Source organism: Armigeres subalbatus, chromosome 3 (genome assembly GCF_024139115.2).
Source record: "Armigeres subalbatus isolate Guangzhou_Male chromosome 3, GZ_Asu_2, whole genome shotgun sequence".
Taxonomy (NCBI): domain Eukaryota; kingdom Metazoa; phylum Arthropoda; class Insecta; order Diptera; family Culicidae; genus Armigeres; species Armigeres subalbatus.
The window spans coordinates 196600388-196624813 of NC_085141.1; the positions used below are offsets into that span (position 1 = coordinate 196600388).

Sequence of the window (24426 nt, forward strand, 5' to 3'; positions counted from 1 at the left end):
CAAATCCAAATAGTTCGCTGAAATTTCAGTAGATTCGGCCACTATGGAATTTGACAGTAGCTTGCTGAAATAATTCAGCAAAATATAGCCAACTGCTGATATAATCAGCTTTAAACTACCAATCAATTAATGAAGAAATGAAAATATGTTTTTAAGGTTTATTTTTTTATTTATTCACCTAATTGACCTAAATATATCAAACATTATCCATAATTTAAAATGAATGCAGTGAACATTAATGTTGTGGAAAGGAATGACCAGGATTGTCCCAACGATCTCCCAGATTGTTTGCGCTGACTCGCCGACTGAAAAATATTTATAAAAATAATTATCACGTGACTGTTTTCCACTTGGTTCTTCATCAATATGAAGTATGCGGTACAGATATTAGGTTATGTAATACTTACAGGAATGAGGATTCGTGTTGGATTGAAAAATAATTTCACACATCACACAGCACAATAGAAATCATAATTAAAAATGGCTACTTTTTTCTGAAGTTTGACAGTAAATTGTCAGTCGATGGAAAAAACTGATCGTTCAGTAAAGTATGCTGATTTTCTGTAAACTTCATAATTGCTGATTTTCTACAGTAAATCAGTTTGCTGAAAAACTTTTTAAGAATTTGGTGTGTAAGATGTGAGTTGAATTAAAAAACTATGTCTAAAAATTAATTATATAAATAAATTATTTATAAATTTCTGCCATAAAAACTGCTATTTTTTAGCACAAGCAAAGATTTTCCGAATAAGTTCGAATCCATAATAAACATTATTGCGCAATATTCTGTATGACTTGTCTCAAAGTTGTGCTTCTCTAGAGGTGAAGAGGGTGGAAAATTAAAAAAAAAATGAAAAGCATAAGATAAAACAAACTTATTGAATTTCACTTGTCAATTTTCTTTACATCGGGTTTGTTTCGACAATAATTTTTTTAATGTATTGCCCATTCAAATTGAAATGTTCGACCAAAAGATATTAGAGGAAGACATAATTTTTGAAAATTATAACCCTTATTAAGCCTTATTAACTTTATTGAAGGGTGCTGTCAATACGATACACCGCTTGGCTGATGTAATGTTTTCAAAGCGCATTTGCACAAATTCCACGCGGCGTTTCCCATTCGAAATGAACAACAGTATAAAATGCATATTATTAGTATGTGCCATGCACTTATATTTTGACCAGTTGGTTTCGCATTTCAAAAATATGTGCGACACTAATCGATTATTGTTAATCCGATCATCATATGTTTTAAGTGCGATATTATTGCATTTCCATCACTTCTGCACTTAAAATTTTATATGAATCGTTTCATCGTTATTCGTTATTCATTAACATCGCACATAGATATTGAAAGAAGATATTTTAGTTACTAGATAAAGATTGTCGCTTCGGTTCCCTTTGTTCTGCTGTCCGGAACATGGTGGGTACCAAGCTGTCAAATCGTATGGATTTTCCTTCTTTGACATTTAGCTCCCCTATCCCCGCCAGCTAAAGATGTTCCGGACAGCGACGACAGCGACAATATTTATCTAGTAAGGTACCCCGGGGCAAGTGAAAATACGGGGTAAGTGGGTTCTATGGCTGTTGATTAAGCGGTGAACGTTTTTAATGGTAACAATGTTCTAGAAAGATGAAGCAGAATTATCAACGAATTCGCCTGACACAAAAAAATTTGGAATCAAAACCATTCGTGGCCCCATACTAATGGTATTGTTTAATCATGACTTTAAACTACCGGTAAAATATATTACTTTTATTTTGATTCAATGGATTTCCAACAAAATAGTCGTTTCTAAATGCATCATTGATGTGGAAAGTGAATATTTTGAGCAATTAAATAATTGTGTGACGTCGAAAACGATTTAAAAGTTTTGAATAAGGTGATTATAGAATAAAGCCAGAAAATCGGCCATTTTGTAAACCACGTGCTTTTCCAATATTTTTTTCAAGCGCACGAGACGAAAGAACCATAACGCGTATGGGGCTGAAATAATGGTAGATCGTTTGCCTAATTATGCTGAACAATCATAATTTGATTTTCGGTACTGTACGAAAACTATTCCGCCAGATTTGGGCTTATTAAAATGTATGTAGATAAACGTGTGGTGAATTTGAAATTCACCACGGGCTTCATTCTATAATCACCTTAAAGACAAAATCTGCAATTTTCACTTGCCCTTAAGTTTTAACATACATGGGGCAAGTGGGACATATTTGAATAACATTTTCGATAGAGCCATTTTACGCGTTTTTAGATTGTTTTCTAGTGAAAAATAACTTCGACACTCATATATTGTATGGATCTGAATCAAATGCAGTTGATATCGTTGGTTTCGTTGTTAAGAAGTAGTGTACAGTTGATTTACCAAATGTGTATTTACTTTCTGGAAATTATCTTCCTAATGGAAAGGAGCAATGGCTATAACTATGCGAAATTTTCCGTTTACAGTGCAAACAATCTATTTATTCTACAATAGATCAACAGGTTTTTTCTTGTGTTTTGTTATTTTTAAACATTGCATTAGATTAACAGATTTTCAGATAAATAAACTGCTTGACATAAATTGGCCATTTCGTTCTATTACAAATTTACAACACCGGGCATCGCCTGAATAAAAACGTTCCTTTTGAAGTTCTAATTTATGTACCGTCAAGTCGCCATTCACCGTGCATCTTAGGCAATTTAGCAAATATTAGAGCTCTCCAAATAATTAGAATTGAAGATTATAGTCTTGAACACCGTCACGAACCTTGAATAATTGTTTTAATTCGAATGAAAATCAAAAACTATCTGTTTTTGGCAAGATAGATGGATGTAGATAATTTTTCAGTGATATATTAGGGTATCCTTTCGCCGTGTTAGGGCACCATTCATCGTGTGGGTAGGTACCCATTCACCGCGGATAAGAACTTTTCATTTAAATTAATTAAAATATGAATTTAAACTTTGATTTTAAAATGTTATTCGTGTTTTTCATTTAGTTAAGCATAAACATGTGGAGTTCATGTGTTTTAGTGTAACACAGAAAGGACATAATCAATCAATAGAATTATTATTGCAGATGCAGAAATCAATGCTCATTAGCGTCACGTAACTCTTATGACCAACAAGTCATCCCCGGAAAACCATTGCTTCTGCTCAACCTGTACAAAATAATGGCGGAATCATTCATAGTACTCACGATTTCAATGCCCGGTGAATGGACACAGTTATTTTTTGGGGGATTTTTATTTGGTGGAGAATGATGTGTTATCTAAATTTTCGGATTAATTTTATAAGTAAAATCAAAATACAAACCCGACACTTAAATTGCATTGACATTAAATAAGAGGTAAAGAATATAGATAGTAGAATCTATAGATGAGCGAAAGCATGGCTGAGTCGATTTTTTTGCCCGTGCACACGCGCATATGACGTCACAGCCCTTAACGTTTCCATTGAAATCGTGACGTCATGCTCGTTTGGAGACACGTTTGACAGTTCGTTTGGAGACAGAGGATTTATCTTCGCTCATCTATATATTCCACTATCTATAGTAAAGAACAATAAAACATTCACTTTTCCACTGATATTGAGCGAACGTAGAATATACTGGATGGCTAAAAACAAAGGTGGAAGCAAACAGCCGCAGGATGTTAACAAACTCTAACGTCAAATCAGCTGTTGGGACAGTTATATTTCACAGTTATTACTCGGAGAGGATTCTTTTGATGGTGCTGATGTTGAAATAAAGCATTTTTCAATATTTTCGTAAACATAACGAACATCACTTCGAACCCCACGGTGAATGGTGCACCCACGGTGAATGGCGACCTGATGGTAATACATTATGTTATAATCAAGTTATGACGATCGTGAAATTTTCTTTCATCTATTTTTGACAGAGAAATTATTTCAAGTATTGTTATTTGTAACACATATTGATATAATTGTAGTAAGTAGTAAAATTCTTCTTTATTTAAAACATTTTTTGTTCTACAATTATTTTTTAACATGTCCAGTGATCAGCCGGCTTGGCCCTCCAACTTCAATTTCAATTATTGTTATTATTATTATTATTATGTTTCTACTTAATTTTTAAAATATAATGTATCATGACGGCCTTCGGGAGGCGCTAGTGTTTTTTAAAATTTGATAACCTAACTACTATGTACACTAATATTTACAATAAAAATTTGATAACCTAGGAACTAGCGCCCTAAGCGCTTCTTGGTCCGAGTGCAAGCAACAGACCCTAAACTTTTCTTTACACTCACCAAAGCGTTCATGTAAGGTTTTTATTCCGGCCAGACGGTGGACCTCGGATGTTCTTGTCCTGGGAGGGGTGTTGAGGATCATCCTCAGGAATTTGTTTTGGACCCGTTGAAGTTTGATGTTCACTTCCGGTTTTAGGTGCGTTTCGGTGATGAACGCCACCTCTATTTCCTTCTCCTCAAGGAAATCCTTCAGCTCAATTATTTTGCTCTTGAGCAAGCAAGCGTTCCAGTTGACCAGGCCCACCCTAGCAGCCATTTTCGACGATGAACATGCCAAGAGTGAAGACCTGGTCGAAGCGGGTTTTGCAGCCGCGCAGCCGAGTGGCGAGCTGCGCGAAGATCGGCATCAGTTGCTCCGGAGTGTACAGCGGGGCAGATTCTTCCGGTGGGACGGTTTCGTTCTCCGACTGCCGATGGAACCCAGGAGGAGGGAGCGGGGGCCATTCACTGGTGGATGGTGCCAACGATGTTGGAGCTTGGACCGATGCAGCTGCCGCTGCCAGTCGCTTGTGCGGCTGTAGCGGTGGGAGTATTGGAATCACACGACGAGGAGCCGGGATGGCTGGAAAGTTCACCTCGTTGATTACAGGAACACGGTTCTTCTTCGGCATGGTCCTGGTGGAAGCCTTCTTCCGGATTTCCAGGAACTCGGCTCGCTTTGGGCAGCCCTTTGTGGTGGCCCGATGTTTGTCGCCACAGTTGGCGCACTTGGGATCGGCCACCTCCATTTTGTCGCACTTATCAGTCAGATGGGGTTCGCCACACTTGTTGCAGCGCGGCTTCATGCGGCAGTTCCTGGTGCCGTGCCCGAAATTGAAGCAGTTGGTGCACTGCGTGACGTCGCGGTGCACTGGCCGATATCGCTCCCAGTCAACGACGGTGTAATTTATAACGCCGACCAGCTTCAGGTCCTTCCACGTGGTGGAGCCGTGCTCCAGGTGGACCAGGTAAAGCTGGTCGCGATATCTCCTCGTCTTGTCGTGACGAGCGATCTTGTGCACGGCCACCGGTTTCAATCCGCAACTTTCGAGCTCAGCTTTCAACTCCTCTTCCTTCATGTCGTGGAGTCCTCGCAGCAAAGCCTTTAGCGGCTTCGTGCCGGGGTGGTCATGAGTGTAGTACTCATACTTGTGGACCTCGAGGAACTCCACGACGGATTGATGATGGTCCTTGATTGCCGGCATCACTTTCACGCCCTCGCTGCAGAGCCGAAAAGTACATTTCAGCCCTTTAGCGATCAGCTGGCGAATTTTTGGGCGCAAATCCGGTGGATCGCCCTTGACAAACACGGGCGGGCACTTCTCCTTCCGCTCCGGTTGCACCTACGGCAGCTGCGATTGCTGCTTCTTCCTCTTTTTCGGCGGATTGCCGGCGTCATCAAGTGGCAACGGAGAGAACACGTTGCTCTGCAAAAGCTGCTTGGAGGGGTTACCCGCGCCTCCAAGAGCAGTGCGCTTAGGCACTTTTCCAGCGACCGAATCGGCCACCGAGTCTCCCATGACGGGTCCGGGAGAAAATAACGCCAACGCGACAAGCGAAAACGTAAACAGCGAATGAACGAGAAAAAACACTTCGAAAAAATGCGCGAGCAAAAAACACGTCCGTACGTGTTGCTGTCTCGAACTGGAATGATATAATTGTTATCACTAACTGGTCGGGTTGGTATATAACATCATGGGTCTCCGCAAGACTTCTATAAAAGGTTCGATTTCGGAGCGCCATTTGCTTTTCATTCTCATTAGATTTAAGTTGAATGTGTAGACTTTTACATCGCATAATGTTACATTTCGTATCTATGCAGAGCACAGTGATATTGCCAGGGTGACCACTGATCCGGGAAAACCAGTAATTAATCAGGAATCAGATAGAACCGGGAAAAACCGGGAAATAACCTGGAATTTGATTTTTAGTTTTGTTTTGATAGACTAAATAAAAGCTATAATCAACTAATTAACTTCTTGTCTGTTTTTTAAAACAATGTTTTTGATAATTATTTACATTTTATTTAAATTCTAGGATTCATGAAATGCTGTTTGAATGAGTTTTGTTATCAAATTGTTATCGTTTTTTAGTTTATTAAGATGTATATTTTTATAAGCAATTTTTATGAGCTCAAAAATCCCAAATTTTCCGTGGTTTCTCAACAGTTGAATAATTTCTTCGTTTCCAGCATCGAAGGGAAAGTGGTTACCTCCAATACATTTTCCAAATCAATATCTTCCACATAACGTACATATTCACATATGAGTTTTAATAACATTGTAAATTAACGTCCAGCACACGCACACGGGAGCACACGCATACTCGCCGATGTGCTCAAGGACCGTGGATTCGGCATCGTAGCGCTGCAGGAGGTTTGTTGGAAGGGATCAATGGTGCGAACGTTTAGAGGTAATCATACCATCTACCAGAGCTGCGGCAGCACACACGAGCTGGGAACAGCTTTCATAGTGATGGGCGACATGCAAAGGCGCGTGATCGGGTGGTGGCCGATCAACGAGAGAATGTGCAGGTTGAGGATCAAAGGTCGGTTCTTCAACTTCAGCATAATCAACGTCCATAGCCCACACTCCGGAAGCACTGATGATGATAAGGACGCATTCTACGCGCAGCTGGAACGTGAGTACGACAGCTGCCCAAGCCACGACGTCAAAATCATCATAGGAGATTTGAACGCTCAGGTTGGCCAAGAGCAGGAGTTTAGACCGACTATTGGAAAGTTCAGCGCTCACCGGCTGACGAACGAAAACGGCCTACGACTAATTGATTTCGCCGCCTCCAAGAATATGGCCATTCGCAGCACCTACTTTCAACACAGCCTCCCGTATCGGTACACCTGGAGATCGCCACTGCAGACAGAATCACAAATCGACCACGTTCTGATTGATGGACGGCACTTCTCCGACATTATCGACGTCAGGACATATCGTGGCGCTAACATCGACTCTGACCACTATCTGGCGATGGTTAAACTGCGCCCAAAACTATCCGTCATCAACAATGTTCGGTACCGACAACCGCCGCGGTACGACCTAGAGCGACTGAAACAACCTGATGTCGCCACTGCATACGCGCAGCATCTCGAGGCAGCGTTGCCGGAAGAGGGTGAGCTCGATGGGGCCCCTCTTGAGGACTGCTGGAACACAGTCAAAGCAGCCATTAACGACGCAGCGGAGAACAACGTCGGGTATATGGGTCGAAGTCGACGGAACGATTGGTTCGACGAAGAGTGCAGACAGATTCTGGAGGAGAAGGACGCAGCGCGGGCGGTCGCGCTGCAGCAAGGTACCCGGCAGAACGTGGAACGTTATAGACGGAAGCGGAGACAGCAGACCCGCCTTTTTCAGGAGAAGAAACGCCGCCTGGAAGAAGCGGAGTGCGAGGAGATGGAACAGCTGTGCCGTTCTCAAGATACACGCAAGTTCTATCAGAAGCTCAACGCATCCCGCAAAGGCTTCGTGCCGCGAGCCGAAATGTGCCGGGATAAGGATGGGAGCATCTTGACGGACGAACGTGTGGTGATCGAAAGGTGGAAGCAGCACTACGAGGAACATCTGAATGGCGCTGAGAGTACAGACAGTGAAAGTCAAGGCAGCGGAGGAGATGACTACGTCAGTTCAGCGGACGATGGAAGCCAACCAGCCGCCTCCTTGAGAAAAGTTAAGAATGTCATCCAACAGCTAAAGACCAATAAAGCAGTTGGTAAGAATGGTATCGGAGCTGAGCTCATCAAGATGGGCCCGGAAAAGCTGGCCACTTGCCTGCACAAACTGATAATCATCAATCAATAGATAGAATCTGGGAAACTGAGCAGCTACCGGAGGAGTGGAAGGAAGGTATTATATACAAGGGGTTATATACAAGAAAGGCGACAAGCTGGAGTGTGAGAACTTTCGAGCGATCACCATCCTTAATGCCGCCTACAAAGTGATATCCCAGATCATCTTCCGTCGTCTGTAACCATTAGTGAACGAGTTCGTGGGAAGTTATCAAGCCGGCTTCGTTGACGGCCGCTCGACAACGGACCAGATCTTTACTGTACGGCAAATCCTTCAAAATCGCCGTGAATACCAGGTCCCAACGCACCATCTGTTCGTTGATTTCAAGGCGGCATACGACAGTATAGACCGCGTAGAGCTATGGAAAATTATGGACGAGAACAGCTTCCCTGGAAAGCTTACCAGACTGATCAAAGCAACGGTGGATGGTGTGCAAAACTGTGTGAAGATCTCGGGCGAACACTCCAGTTCGTTCGAATCGCGCCGGGGACTAAGACAAGGTGATGGACTTTCGTGCCTGTTGTTCAACATTGCGCTAGAAGGTGTCATGCGGAGAGCCGGGTGTAACAGCCGAGGTACGATTTTCAACAGATCCAGTCAATTTATTTGTTTCGCGGATGACATGGACATTGTCGGCCGAACATTTGCAAAGGTGGCAGAACTGTACACCCGCCTGAAACGTGAAGCAACAAAAGTTGGACTGGTGGTGAATGCGTCAAAGACAAAGTACATGCTTGTGGGCGGAACCGAGCGCGACAGGGCCCGCCTGGGAAGCAGTGTTACGATAGACGGGGATACCTTCGAGGTGGTAGAGGAATTCGTCTACCTCGGATCCTTGCTAACGGCTGACAACAACGTTAGTCGTGAAATACGAAGGCGCATCATCTGTGGAAGTCGGGCCTACTACGGGCTCCAGAAGAAACTGCGGTCGAAAAAGATTCGCCACCGCACCAAATGTGTCATGTACAAGACGTTAATAAGACCGGTAGTCCTCTACGGACATGAAACATGGACAATGCTCGAGGAGGACTTGCAAGCACTCGGAGTACTCGAGAGCAATGCGGTCGGGTCTGAGCTTGACGACCGACTGGCAAATAGCTTACACAACTTCACTTGATCAGTACAGTTGCTGATGAAGAATGTGTATAGCCGCCAAACATTCTAAATACTCACGCTCCTCTAATGTGGACGTGTACTATACACATGTGGAAGTATTGGCTTGAGAAATGGATTGCGAGTGATTTGACTATGCGTCCAATTTGGAAATCTCGAGCTCGTTCAGTAGCCTCTAGGTTGCGAAGGCCGACGGAGGTCCTTCGTAGCTTAGTTGGTTAAAGCACCAGTCTAGCGTAAAGTCACTAGATATAAAGTCTGGCGGAGTGAAAAGCGTGAGATTTTCCAATCAGAAAAAATCTTGTTAGATTTTCGCAGCCCTTGAAAAAGTTCTTTATAAGTTATAAGTTATAAGCTTTAATAAGTTGCTTTCACAAAGCAAATATTTTTTTATTGTCTTTATTAATGAGGTTTTCGGCCCTTGACCGGTTCACCTCATACAAAGCAAATAGTAGTTTGTGCAACTAGTTGCAAAAAGATGATTTTTTCAGCACGAGTTGTACGTAACGAGGCTTGCCGAATTGGATAAATACTACGAGTGCTGAAAAAATCGAGTTTTGCAACGAGTTGCACACGCTATTTTTTGCAATGACGAAAAATGGGCTTTAATATGATAAATCTGTACCAAAATTGTATAGTTTAGTTCAATCCTCATGATCATTCTTACCAACAAATCATGTTGCTGCAGAGAGCAATCAGATTTCATGTTATCGTGCCACATTGCATAGTTCGACAAGGCAAGAAGCAAAGTTGAACTTGCTTTTGAAAAATTTTGATGTCATGTTCATCAAACTATTTCATTTATTACGAAGCGCCGAAAATACACTATTTGAGCACTTACCCAAGCTAACTCAGCAAAATGTAGTCATGTAATTACTGTTCTGATTTTGGTTTTCCATTAAAGCACCCATTTCGTTGGTATGGAAAAGTAGGCCATTTTATCACTCAAAGAAGAACTGTAAACTAGGTATTAGGATCAGGAATTGCAAAAAACAAATTTTGGCAATTCCTGATCATAATACCTGGTTTACAGTTGTCATTTGAGTGATAAAACGGCCTACTTTTCCATACCAACAGAATGGATGCTTTAATGACCATTATGCAACTCAAATGGGTTGCATAATATTCATTATAGCACTCATTTGGGTGCTATAATGAAAAACCTACATTGGGACAGTAGTTACATGACTACATTTAGCTGAATTAGTTTGGGTAAGTGTTTAAATAGTGTACTCTAAGCGTCTCGTAATAAATGAAATGGTTTGTTGGACATAACATCACAATTTTCCAAAGGCAATTGCATCCATCGCTTCATAGCTTTTCAAGCTATGCAATTTGGCACGATAAGATGGAATCTTATTGTTCTCTGCCGCAACATAATTTATTGGCATGAATGATCATGTGGAGTAAATTCGATTGAACAATTTTGGTACATATATCAGTATAGATTTATCATATTAAAGCCCATTTTTCGTCATTGCAAAAAATAGCGTGTGCAACTCGTTGCAAAACTCGTGCTGAAAAAATACAACGTACAACTCGTGCTGAAAAAATCATCTTTTTGCAACTAGTTGCACAAACTACTATTGCTTTTCTCACCGAAGAATAGACTACCGTGCATATTTGTCGAAGTACCAAAACAAATGCTCACACGTCCAATTGTATAGAAAATAGCGAAAGCACAATCCAAAACATCATTCTTGCACCTTATTTCACATCCCAAAAAGCTCTTTCTTGGAGACGTCATGCATGTATGGAGAAACTGGTGGGACAATATTTTTTGCATGGGAGTCGAACATGGCGCAAAATGCGCAATATTTCCACATTTTATTCGCGAAAAATCAAATAGAATGTTGTTCAACTAGTAAATCCAAGAACTAATTCCTTTACCTTTTTATTTGGACTTTGTAGCTTTTTTTTATATTTTTGGAATAATTTTCCAATATATTTATCAGCACTATCTCAATACTCTCCATTGCTTCAAGCCCATGTGAAGCGTCATGTTCGATTGGATCCCGCGAATGACAGTTCGATTGGTGACCTGTCAGTGTCTTCGCCAGACTTTATATCCAGTGACTTTAGTCTAGTGGGGCCCTCCTTAGCCGTGCGGTAAGACGCGCGGCTACAAAGCAAGACCATGCTGAGGGTGGCTGGGTTCGATTCCCGGTGCCGGTCTAGGCTATTTTCGAATTGGAAATTGTCTCGACTTCCCTGGGCATAAAGTATCATCGTGCTAGCCTCATGATATACGAATGCAAAAATGGTAACCTGGCTTAGAAACTTCGTAGTTAATAACTGTGGAAGTGCTTAATGAACACTAAGCTGCGAGGCGGATCTGTCCCAGTGTGGGGATGTAAGGTCAATAAGAAGAAGAAGACTTTAGTCTAGCGTACTGTAGGGTCATGGGTTCGAGTCCCATCGAAGGGAAAGTGGTTACCCCCAATACATTTTCCAAATCAATATCTTCCACATAACGTACAGATATGAGTTCTCAAACGGGCGCAAAACCTCCTCATCTGATACATAATTTTGCTTAAACTTAACTTCCTAATTACTTAATATTTTACAAAAAAAATACATCAATAAAGCTACCTCGCCTAATGTGTAAGACTGTCGGATGTAGAGAGGAGTATAGTGAACTTTTTCCGAAGAATACACCGGGAAAGATGAAAATCAAACGCGGTAGAGCAACGATTGAAAGTGCGACACATGCTAGTGAAAAACTCGTTTTGCATAATTTGTGCGAGCTCCTCTCAAAAAAATGAAAGGAGTTGATCGAAGTGGACGGTAGGGTATATTAAGGTTCAATTGAGAAAGCAGAGTGGGGCAATCAATTCTCGATTGTAGAAGATCTGAAACGAACAACGCCTTGGATACGTCTCGACGATCACTTAACAGTAATATAGGTAATATAGGCGATGTGATCCTTGAAAGTCAATTGAGAGTCTAAGAACACACCCAGATCTTTAACAACAGATTCTCGTCTAATAACTGTAGGTCCGATTGTATAACAAAAGTCAACCGCAGAGCGCTTATGGGAGAAAGAAATTACAGAACACTTATCGGCGTTGTGGACCATGCGATTTGTCTCACACGATTTGGCGAAAGTGTCCAGCTGACGTTGCAAAAATAAAGCATCCTGATCATGATTAACTTTCCAGTACAATTTAAAATCATCGGCAAACGATAGCTTGAAAGATTCGAGTATGAGATTCACATCATTTAGATATACTAGAAATATCAATGGACCTAAGTGGCTACCTTGTGGTACACCTGAGGTAACATCGAAATATTGCGAGGTAGAGTCTCCAATGCTGATGGCCATTTCACGACCAGTTAGATAGGATTCAAGCCAGAACAGAAAGGATCCGGAAAAACCTAGGCAATCAAACTTGGCAACCGTTATCCTATGATTGATTTTATCGAAGGCAGCCGAAAAATCAGTGTAAATTGAGTCCACTTGATATCTCTTCTGCAAAGATTGGCCATTCCTAAAGTCGTAGTAAACGGATTTAACTGGTTCCGAAAACCTGCAAGGTGAGACACCGCATATCACGATTAGCAGTGGAGGGTGGTGAATCGAAGATTTTACTTATGGTGAAGGTGCTTCCATCAATGAGTAATTTACATCTCCGTCAATGCTACTGAAACAAAGATCAAGCATCCTACCGTTGTTGTTTTGAACAAAGTTCAGCTGAGACACACGCGCCAAATTGTAACCATCTATAAGCCTAGCAACTGTGGAGCTGATAGAAGATTGTGTTGCATCGGGATAGAAGATATTGAATCTGCTCGGTTTCCATTTAATGTTAGCTGGATTGTAATCGCCAATTATTAATAAGCTGTCCCTTATACTCATTTCGTTGGTGATCCAATTAAGTGAATTAATGTGTTGATCAATCATATTCGAGTCTTGTGTACGATCCGGCGGAATATAGACGACACATATATATAGAGAGTGAGATTGAAAACTCACAGCTACCCAAAGCTGTTCGACGTTATCAGTATTCGGTACTGCAATTTGTATAACGTTGAATTTTGAATGCAGAGCAAATAGCACTCATCCACCTGTTAGGGTGTTAGGGTTACGGTCCAAGCGAAAAACGTTGAAAGAGGATCCAGAAACTTGACTAGAAACTGTGTCTTCTTTTAACCATGTTTCGGTGAGAGCGTACGCGTCACAACTAGCATCTGATGTTGCGAGACGATAATTAGATATGCTAGTATTGATTCCTCCAACATTTTTTAAAAAGACAAAAGACAGAATCACCGTCTTCGACCAGAGGTCGCACAGACTGAACACTTAACATCTAGCATGAAACACACCCGGTCCACTGGTCCAGTGGAGAGCTTTTCGCTTTACGAAATGTTTTCTCCTTACCGGGGCGGGAATCGAACCCACACTCCACAGCAAAAATAGTAGTTTCGACCACGGAATTTTTTTCTGCGTAGTGACGACACATGTTTTCATTTAAACTGTATGTTTACATACGTGCTGAGCCTGCCTTGTTTTTTGTCGTGACTCATAATAATTTGTTTATGAAAGCATACAGTACACGATATGTGAATGTTTCAAATATGTTTTTACAGCTGTGTAACATTTAATCGTATTTTCTACATCTTTTTCCTCATGCCCTCCTTAGATATTTTGCTAAAATAAAAATTCAGCTACTTTTAATCCCAAACTGTAACCAAAAGCAATTTATCTTAAAGTGTAAAACTTTCTGATTATTTCCATAATTAAATGCGTAAGCTTAACTTCATACATCCCTATTGATAATGATCATCGTTCCCTACGTAATATTTATTATATAAAAAAATTAAAAATCAAATCTAATCGGAAATCATTCCCAATCCAATCCAACTCCAAACAGAATCAAAACCAATTCCAGTCCAATCAAAATTCAATCCAAATAGGAATTCAATCGAAATCAAATTTAATTCCATCATAATCCATTTCAAATTTAAATCCAAAACCAATCAGAATCCCATTCCGAACCCATTCCAAATCCAATACAAATATAAATTCAATTCAAATCCAAATCCAATCCATATCCTATCAGAATTCAATCCAAATTTAGTCCAAATCGCAATTTATTCCAAATCTAATCCAATTCAAATCTTATTCCGAATCCAATCAAATCTAATTTAAATCCATTCTAAATCTAATTCAAAGCCAATTCAAAACTTATTCAAATCCGATCCAAACCAAATCCTAACCCAATCCAAATCCGAGCCAAAACAAATCCAAATCAAAATAATCCAAATCCAAAATACGAATCTATTCCAAATCCAAATATAAATCATTAAATATTGAAAAAACTTATTTTTTATTAATCAATATACTATTACAATGAGGCATGAAATATGATATAAATCACACTTTTTATTTGAAGAAACAGCGGAATAAATACAAAATGGGTGTTATTCTGTTTATTCAGATACTCAGTGATTACAAATTCTTACTTATAGAACTCATGTTCAGTTTCATCTTTCTTGATGTTGTTCTTATAACCCTTTTCGAAATCTTTAGCCAACACTATGTACCTATAAACAGGAAAAGAAACAGTACTATTTGAATTTACTTAAATTTAGTTTAGCAAGCTTTACCTGTTTTCACGAACGGCATGCATGCCGGCTTCTTGACAAATAGCATTGATGTCAGCCCCTGATATCTTGTCCGGACGGGCAACGTAGTCTTCTAGATCGACATCTTCAGACAAATTCATCTTTGCTGTGATTGTAGAAAAAATCAAACGCTTTTGACGGCGATCAGGTAGGGGAAATTCAATCTTCCTATCCAAACGTCCTGGACGCAAAAGAGCAGGGTCCAGCGTATCGGCACGATTGGTTGCCATTATGACCTTAACGTTTGTTGTTTGATCAAATCCATCCATTTGGTTCAGTAGCTCAAGCAAAATACGTTGTACTTCTCTGTCAGCACCAGTTTGGGCATCAAATCGCTTGGTGGCAATTGCGTCAATTTCATCAATAAAAATGATAGCCGGTGAATTCTCCTTTGCCAGGCGGAATACATCACGTACCATGCGAGGCCCTTCCCCTAGATATTTCTGAACAAACTCGGACCCAACAACTCTGAAAGTATAATTTATTGAATTTAGGATAATTTAATTTTAAACGTCCAATCGTACACATTTACCTTATAAAAGCGGCTGTTGTATGATGAGCCACGGCCTTGGCCAGCATAGTTTTGCCGCATCCTGGCGGTCCATACATCAGAACACCTCTGGGAGGGTCGATACCAATTTGTTTGTATAATTCAAAGTGAGTGAGCGGTAATTCGACGGCTTCACGAATTTCCTGTTTCTGCATATCCATACCTCCTATATCCGAATATTGAACTTCCGGTTTTTCATCGGCTTGGAGCATTGAGATCGAGCTATCCGCCTCCGGTGGTAGTACATCTACCAGAGCATTGCTGTGCTTATGCAATGCTACACTAGCGGAGGGTTTCAGCAATTCTCGATCAATTGTAGACAAGATTCGAACAAAGTAGTTTGATCCCGTTGTAGAACCCACAATTCCGTTGTTTTGATCTACAGCTTCCAGAAATTGACCAATGACCAAAGGAACGGATTGGATACGTTTAACTTCTTCTTGCGCGTGAAGGTATTCCTTTTTGAGGTTCCGTTGTTCGTCTTTGATATACTCCTCTTGAACCTCCAAAAACTCTAACATTTTTTGTAACTTCTGTGAACGTAATAAAGCATTGGTTTAACTACATATGACTACATATTCTGAAACAACACACACAATAACCCAACGCTATATCAAAAAGCAAACTTGTTTTTGAAAAACTGCAAAATAAAATATCAATATAACCAGAGGCTGATGTCATTACAAAACAAGAAACGATAGAAACCCTTTTCGCACGAGACGGTATACAGGGTTCTATACCTGGGATTCTATACTATTCCCCAGAAAACCGTTCCCCAGAAAACCATACCCCAGAATTCCAATCCCCAGAATGTACCATTCCTCGGAAAACCAACCGCCAGAATGTACCATTCCCCAGAATGTACCGTTCCCCAGAAAACAGAATACATAGATGAAAATGATTTAATTTTCTTGTTTTCTTACAAACATCATCGCAAGACCATACAAAAATTATTTATTGAGATGAGTTGGATGTGTAAGGACCACTGTGGTAATTGTTGGAAGCTCTAATAGCTTTCATTCAAATACAATGTGCCTTTTGGCATAATGACCATAAGGTGCCCGCCAGAGTAAACGCGACGTGCGATGCGACGTGACGCGGCTCACGCAAAGGAATAACATTTTTATCAATGAAATGTCAAACTGCACTGTCGTGTCACGTCGTATCACGTGGTCACGTCTATTCTGGCTTCACCACAAACAAAAACACGCCTTGATTGAGGAAACCAATAGGGATCCACGCATTTGCCCGGAATAAGGCAATTAAGTCGATGATTCCTTCTTTTAAAGCGCGCATTTCCCCTGAATATAACAAATGAGTCTTTTTTTGGTGCCACGCACGCGTTTGTCCAAAATAAGGCACACGAATAGAAAAATGAGTAAATAATTCCTTCTTGAAAAGCACGACTTTGCCCGAAATAAGGTTAACGAATAGGGGCCCCCATAGCCGTGCGGTAAGACGCGCGGCTACAAAGCAAGACCATGCTGAGGGGTGGCTTGGTTCGATTCCCGGTGCCGACTAGGCAATTTTCGGATTGGAAATTGTCTCGACTTCCTTGGGCATAAAAGTATCACCGTGCTAGCCTCATGATATATACGAATGCAAAAATGGTAACCTGGCTTAGAAATCTCGCAGTTAATAACTGTGGAAGTGCCAGTGTGGGGATGTAATGACAATAAGAAGAAGAAGAAGAAGAAGAATGGATGATTCCTTCTTTTAAAATACACATTTGCTCGGAAAAGACAAATGAGTGTTTTCCCCGAGTCATTCTTTCATTCCGGTTTTTTAGTTGGGGTATGGTGCATTCTGGGGAATGATTTTCGGGGGAATGTTTCATTCTGGGAAATGAGGCATTCCACGGGGGCATGTCAGTCGATCCTGAGCGACCATTTCGAAAATATTTGAAACTCTGCACAGTTTTTCAATTTCATCTAAATCGTCATTTTTCGATATCAAATCTTCATATTGAGTCACGACTAACTTTTCAAAAGGGTGTATGTGAAAATGGTTCAAAAATATTTAAAAAGCTGCACAGCAAAAACGGAATGTTCGATTGTTATGATTTTTTCAGCAAAGTTAGACAACTAAATGGTGATTCTTAAGAAAATGTGCACAGTAAAAAAAAATTTTTTGCCTTTAAAAATATCATTTTGTCACAAAACTCAAATATCTCAAAACCCTATCTTTTTCGAACGTAATTTTTTAGGGAAAACGGTCCATTATATTAGCTATCTACCATAAAAATTTGGTGATGGTAAACTAATAAACAAAAAGTTATGACATTTCAAACATTTCACAATTTTCACATTTAGTAAAAAAAATTTTTCTGTGTAAGTTATTTCGAGAATTGCAGTTTGATGCAGATTTTATTGTTAAGGGACGTGATTTAAACAAGTTGTTTTCATGATATTTTGATTTAATTATTCATAGCATCTATAAGAAACTTAGACACGATCCAGTGTTGTGATCAAAAGTATTGATAGTGTCATAATTTTCATTGCACGTGACTGGCGAAAAATTCTTTTAATAGTGTTGAAACCTGTTGATAATAACGTTGATAGAAACATATCAGAAATGTTATTTTTAAGACAAAAGCTGCAAAATCAAAGATTTATATACACGTGTACGTCTATAGTTTACCTGCAAAAATATACCTCTTAGAGAATAGACTTTATGATCGGGAGGAAACGGGTATCTTCAACAACAACAAATGCATGATAGGTACATACCATGACAATGCTCACGAAAAAGCAAAAAATTACTACTACTAAGGTTGTTAAAGATCTTATAGTAATTTTTTCTTCAGTCAAGCAAATGACACCAAACTAGTCAGTAAAAACTTAAAAGTGATTTTGTTTATTGAAATATTACGAACAACATGAGTAGCCGCTTTCTCAACTGTTGTAGGCCGTTTGATGGAAAAAAGTGTTCAAAAGAGTTACGAAATCTCACCGAAAGCACCATAGATAAACTGAAAGCGACTGGTTATGCTCTAATGTCCACATTGAATACAAATTTACGCATTTGCACGTCCTGCCGTCTAAACGTTGACAAAAGAGCAATCTGTATATCATCGGTTGAGCAGAGCGCAGGAAGTTCGAAAACGACAGCAACTGAGGAATTGCCAGATGTATCGACAACAACTGAGGAATTACCAGAAGTATTAAGTGCTGAGAGCCTTGCCACCGTACCATCAGCGAAATCTGTTTCAACAAATCAATCGGAAGATGAGTGTATCCAAAAGGTCAACATCGAACGCTTTAACGAGGGCATAGCTGGGATAAAAGTGACTCCGATTAAATGGAGTAAGATGGACTACGTTTATTACCCGGAGAAAAAATACCGTGAAATAAATGAAGCTGTACGAAGAAACCTCTTCAAATTAGGACCTGATGATGTGGAAAATACAGACTACGATGAAATAATTATAAATATGAAGGAAAGGTTCTCGAATGCAGCCACGACAAGGAAAGAAAAATTATTGATTTTGTCGATGCTGCCAAGTTCGTGGTCTATTCAGGATGCCATTGATGAGTTCAAAACCAATAGAAATACAGTAAAAGAGGCAAAACAATTGAAGAATAACTGTCTTTCAACCAAAAATACTAGGTCTAGTACTGCATTAACAGATGAGACAAAAGAAATAGTAGTTCAATATTTTGAAGATGATGAAGTAAGTCGAGCTATGCCTGGTCAAAAAGATTATGTATCAGTAAAAAGATGGAAAGCGTCAAGCAATCCAAAAACGATTAATGATGACGACTTTGAAAGAAGCGTACACACGCTTCAAGGAAATTCACGATAATATTAAAATAGGTTTTCCTCATTTGCAAGCCTTCGGCCAAGGCAATGTAAGCTTCTTTCCAATTCAGGAACACATAATGTGTGTGTGCACAACCCATGAGAATATTAATCTTATTTTACATAGTTTGAAAAGAATCAATTTAACAAAGGATATTAAAATGTTAACTGGTAGTCTTTTGTGTGAAAATACAACATCAAATTGCTATCTACGATCTTGTTCGGATTGTCCAGATTCTTCATCATTGGAAAATACTTTATTCGCTGAGTTTGAAGAAAAATATATTGATCAGTTATCATTTGAGCAATGGGTGACCACGGATAGGTGTGACATAGAAACTATTGTAAAACCTGTAGATGAGTTTGTGTCATATTTTTGCTTGAAATTAGAAAGTTTAATCCCTCACGATTTCATTAAAACAGAACAATCCAGCTTTTAAAAAATACGAAAAATACATTACAAAATGGTGAATTTTTAGTCATTTGTGATTTTTCTGAAAATTACAGCTTTGTATTGAAAGATGAAGTGCAGTCCCATCACTGGAACGTACAACAAGCTACAATTCATCCATTCGTTATTTATTTTAATGGAAGTACGCAAATTGAACACTTAAGTTTTATTATAATTTCCGAAGATTTAAGACACGATTCAGTATCCGTAAACTTGTTCATTGAAAAAATGATTAACTTTTTACTCGTTGATAAGCATAAAGAAGTCAAAAAGATATATTTCATGTCTGATGGAGCAGCGTCGCAGTACAAAAATCGTAAGAATTTTTCGAGCCTATGTCAATTTAAATCAATGTACGGAATTGATGCAGAATGGCATTTTTTGCTACATCACATGGCAAAGGTCCTTGTGATGCTACTGGAGGAACAATAAAGCACATGGCCACAAGAGCAAGTTTAGCCAAAGAACGTGAGCATCCAATTAAAACTGCGAAAGAACTTTTTGATTGGGCAAATCGTAGAAAAGAAAAAGATTTAACCAAATTATCATTTTGTTTTACTACTACTGAAGAGTACGAAATAAAGGCTTCAGAGCTCAGCGAGCAATTTAATAACGCGAAAACGATCCAAGGAACCCAAAAATTTCACTGTTTCATTCCATTGTCGGAAAATAAAATTAAAGCAAAACTATACTCAAACTGTGCTGATAATAATTCAAAAGTGTTCGATATTTTAAAAATTTGAATAAAAATAAATAAAAAATAAGTATTAATAAACTGTTTTCATGATATCATAACCCATACCAAAATTCAAACCCAAAACTCTTAGAGTTTCTATAACAACATTGTGTAACTGCCACATTTAATTTAATACTTAGGATAATATTAATTCATTTTTATTTATTTATACATATAATATTTATACATATAATATACATAATATCGATGAATACATAAATATGGAATATCATACAAACAACTTGTTTAACTCACGCAAGGCCCTTAACAATAAAATCAGCATCAAACTGCGATTCTTGAAAAAAAAAATACACGGAAATTTTTTTGTTTACTATATGTGAAAATTGTGAAATGTTTGAAATGTCATAACTTTTTTTATTAGTTTACCATCACCAAATTTTTATGGTAGATAGCTAATATAATGGACCGTTTTCCTAAAAAATTACGTTCGAAAAAAGATAGGGTTTTGAGATATTTGAGTTTTGTGACAAAATGATATTTTTAAAGGCAAAAAAATTTTTTTACTGTGCACATTTTCTTAAGAATCACCATTTAGTTGTCTAACTTTGCTGAAAAAATCATAACAATCGAACATTCCGTTTTTGCTGTGCAGCTTTTTAAATATTTTTGAACCATTTTCACATACACCCTTTTGAAAAGTTAGTCGTGACTCAATATGAAGATTTGATATCGAAAAATGACGATTTAGATGAAATTGAAAAACTGTGCAAAGTTTCAACTCAATAGAAAATCATGAATTAAAAATTTTCTTAAATTTTGATGCTGTTGCTTGGAATCGCTCAAATGGCTTTCTGGGGAATGGTTTTCTGCGATTTTTTTTCAAATATATTTTATAATACACGAGAAAGGCACCAGCAGTGCTAGGTGGATTAATCTGGGTTTTTAGTAATGAAAGATCAGGGTCTGTTCAAATATTACGTAATGCAATTTGTTACGATTTGTTACGCAAAATATAGGGGGTTCTCCTACGAAATATTTTTACGCGTAACAAGTTAATTGCATAGAGAAAAAAAATATTAAATTTCTTTTTTGTCAAAAAATATTTAATATCTTAAATAAGCATGAAATATACAATACATTATAATTAAATGCACCAAAATATGATCTTTTTCAAAAAAATTATTTGTTACGCGTTACGCATACGTTACGAATTGTTACGACAACGTTTTTTGCGTTACGCTATATTTAAACAGACCGACACAGATCAGTTGCCACGCTGATACTAATAGCGTAGTCTACTAGTATTGTGTATTTCATAGAGTCCAGTATTGATAACAGCCTATTAAGATTATAGCTGGCCAACTCGCAAAAAAATCGTTTCCACGTTTAGTTTATATTATTGGAAATAAAGAAACAATTACAATTATTATGTAATATGTACATGCTGCCTATTCCGTATTCAGCCTATTCAGATTACGAGCAAATAACATGATAGAGTATCTTGACCTCAAATTTCACTTATCTTATTATCATTTTATTTCTTATTATTACGTCAAACAATACTGCAGATAGACACGAAAGAGTAAGGGACTTAGGAGTGATTTTAGAATTGAAACTAACTTTGTTGAACTCAATAAGATAATCATTCACAAAGCTAATAATATGCTAGGCTTTTATCAAGCGTTTTTGCTTCAACTTTCAGGATCCCTATACACAATCAAAATACTATATATTCAATATGTACGATCTATACTGGAATATTGTAGCATTGTATGGTCGCCTTATTCAACCACACATGAAGAAAGTATAGAATCAGTACAAAAACAATTTCTATTAATTCAAAAACAATTTCTATAAATTCAAAATTAAAATTATATATCACTTTATTTTTAAAAAAACAATAGCATTACAAAACAAACATGTATATGTACTAGTCTACGTTGGTTGACGAAATAAAATAAATAAATACCTCGCAAATGCTCGTAATTTGAAAAGGTTAATAATTGGAAACCAATAATGTGCCTATTTCGAAATTATTCAAACTAAAGTGCCCGGATGATATAATATGCATACAGTCGACTCTCTCCATCTCGATGTTCTATATCTTGATATCTCTCCCTATGTCGATGGTTTCCCCAGTCTCTTGAATCTACATACATTTGGGCTTTCTACATCTCGATATCTCTCTATCTCGATGCGTTCTGATCATATTTTGTTCAGGATTCACTTTCCCTATGTCGATATGTTAAAATTTTTAAGCTACTAGACCATCTTTGGACAAAAACAAACACATCAACAACAGGAAACGACATTTGTTATGTTGTCGTTTTTCATAGCAACGAACTTTTTTGGATCTAGTACCCATTCCCATTTTCCTTCCATTCCTCCATCTCACCCTATCTCAATGGTCAATTCAATATCGAGATGTGGAGAGGCGACATCAATTCAGTAGAAAACCGAAATGGGCAACTAGCGAAGTTGGATTTTTCTTACAATCCACACGGTAAACCTAACTTCGGAAGTGGTGCGCTGTTTTCATTTGGTACAGTATAATACAGCGCACCACTTCCGAAATTAGGTTTAACTTAAATCCAACTTCGCTAGTCACCATTTCGGTTTACTACTGAATTAATAATAGATTGTTAATATTCCAGCCAATACAACACTCATTTTCTTATGCTTGAGCATTTTATATTCGAACTTTACCTTGTATTTCGTATATAAATCCTCCATATCAAGTTCATCCAGTGGAGTATCCTTCATTGGCCGGACATCAGATTCGTCCTAAAAATAATCAGATCAGAATATGCAATCAATAAAGAGCAATATATTCCATCTAGTTGAAAACTGAAATAGTCCACTAGTTTAATTGAATTTGTCTCACAAGTTTCGGAAATAGTACACTGGTTCCATTTAGCGAATCGCTTTACAGTATAGCACACTTTACAAATTTTGGTAAGCATTGTGAAAAAACTTCAATTTTCTTGCCGCCTTTTCCGGTTTTTATCTGAACTGGATTGAGAATATGCTCTCCATCCATCATATGAAAGTTGACGTTACATAACAATATACCTTTTCAGCCACGAATAATTCCACCTCAGCCATTATTTCCGTAAAATATTGAATGTTTAAAATATTAACTCAATGATGATGACTTGCACTAGCAGAAGTTTGAAACAAGGATTTACCGCTGTTGTTTTTTGCTAGGATAGGATGTGACAATTCAATTGAGACTGCCTTGTTGTTTTTTAGTCGGTTGCTCTGACGAGGTGGTCGCCAGTGCAGCCAAATTAATTTGGTGCAAAATCTTCCAAATATCATGTATCAAAACTTGATGTTTTTCTTTCCGTTCCATCCATCATTCTTGTAAGAGAAGCGAAAGACTAACAGATAGAAGTTCTTTACTAATTGAAAAAGAGTTTTAGATCTAAAATGACAGAAAAGTGAATCATAATGCCAAAAATCAACAGTTTTGAATCTATACAACCCTTGAGAATAATTTATAGGGCGTTCTCAGTTTAATATAAATTATTTTTGTACCAAAAAACTCGAACTCAAACATTCACGTATATTGCTTAATACCAACTTTACAAACCAGCAACACGGCCAAACTAACAATATGCTGCCCTATGCTGCCCTACGAAAAACGCGCCGCCGCCAATCGAAGTAATCGATTGTCATTTCCAACCAATCACCAACCGGTACGATTGTGACAGAAAATCGGTACGATTTTTAATGACTACTTGTCGCATCCTATCCTAGGTTTTTTGCGAGAGTTTGACAGTTAGACAAAACCAAGATTAATACAAAAATAAACCTCTTGACGTGCACACACTGTAAACCTGACAATACCCATTAAAGAGTTGAAAAGACCCATTATTTGATGATATATTGAGCTGTCATAATAATGAGTATTTTGAAATTATTGATAGTGTGTTCTTTTTCCCCATTTTGAAGTTAAAAGTTTATACCCATTAGTGGGTGAAAATCTACTTGAACGAGAACGAAGCAGAAACCAATTTGAATAAATTAAATGTAAGTAAATATTATTTTTGATCAATTTAATTTGTTTGCGTGATTAAACAAAATAAAAACGACGGATCATTTTCATCATTTCAGCTAACGGTTCATCAATTGAACGATTG

The 24426-nt window shown here is 38.3% G+C and overlaps 1 protein-coding gene across 1 annotated transcript; it reads right to left on the reverse strand.

Annotated features, from left to right (window-relative positions):
• Positions 1–14561: 14561 nt before the first annotated feature.
• LOC134224748 (26S proteasome regulatory subunit 6B) lies at positions 14562–23488 on the reverse strand. The gene is made up of 5 exons (XM_062704303.1): positions 23354–23488; positions 22988–23065; positions 15315–15865; positions 14765–15250; positions 14562–14701 (listed from the first exon to the last, which is right to left on the reverse strand). Exons 1-5 carry the CDS (start codon positions 23384–23386, stop codon positions 14617–14619), a joined length of 1233 nt encoding a protein of 410 aa, XP_062560287.1. The 5' UTR covers positions 23387–23488; the 3' UTR covers positions 14562–14616.
• Between the last annotated feature and the right edge of the window lie 938 nt (positions 23489–24426).

Bases quoted from the DNA above. Each gene is read 5' to 3' on its own strand.
- LOC134224748 (XM_062704303.1), bottom strand. From the start codon at position 23,386: ATGGCTGAGGTGGAATTATTCGTGGCTGAAAAG. The intron at 23,066-23,353 runs GTATATTGTTAT...GATTATTTTTAG, and splicing joins AATTATTCGTGGCTGAAAAG to GACGAATCTGATGTCCGGCC. The intron at 14,702-14,764 runs GTAAAGCTTGCT...TCCTGTTTATAG, and splicing joins CATGCCGTTCGTGAAAACAG to GTACATAGTGTTGGCTAAAG.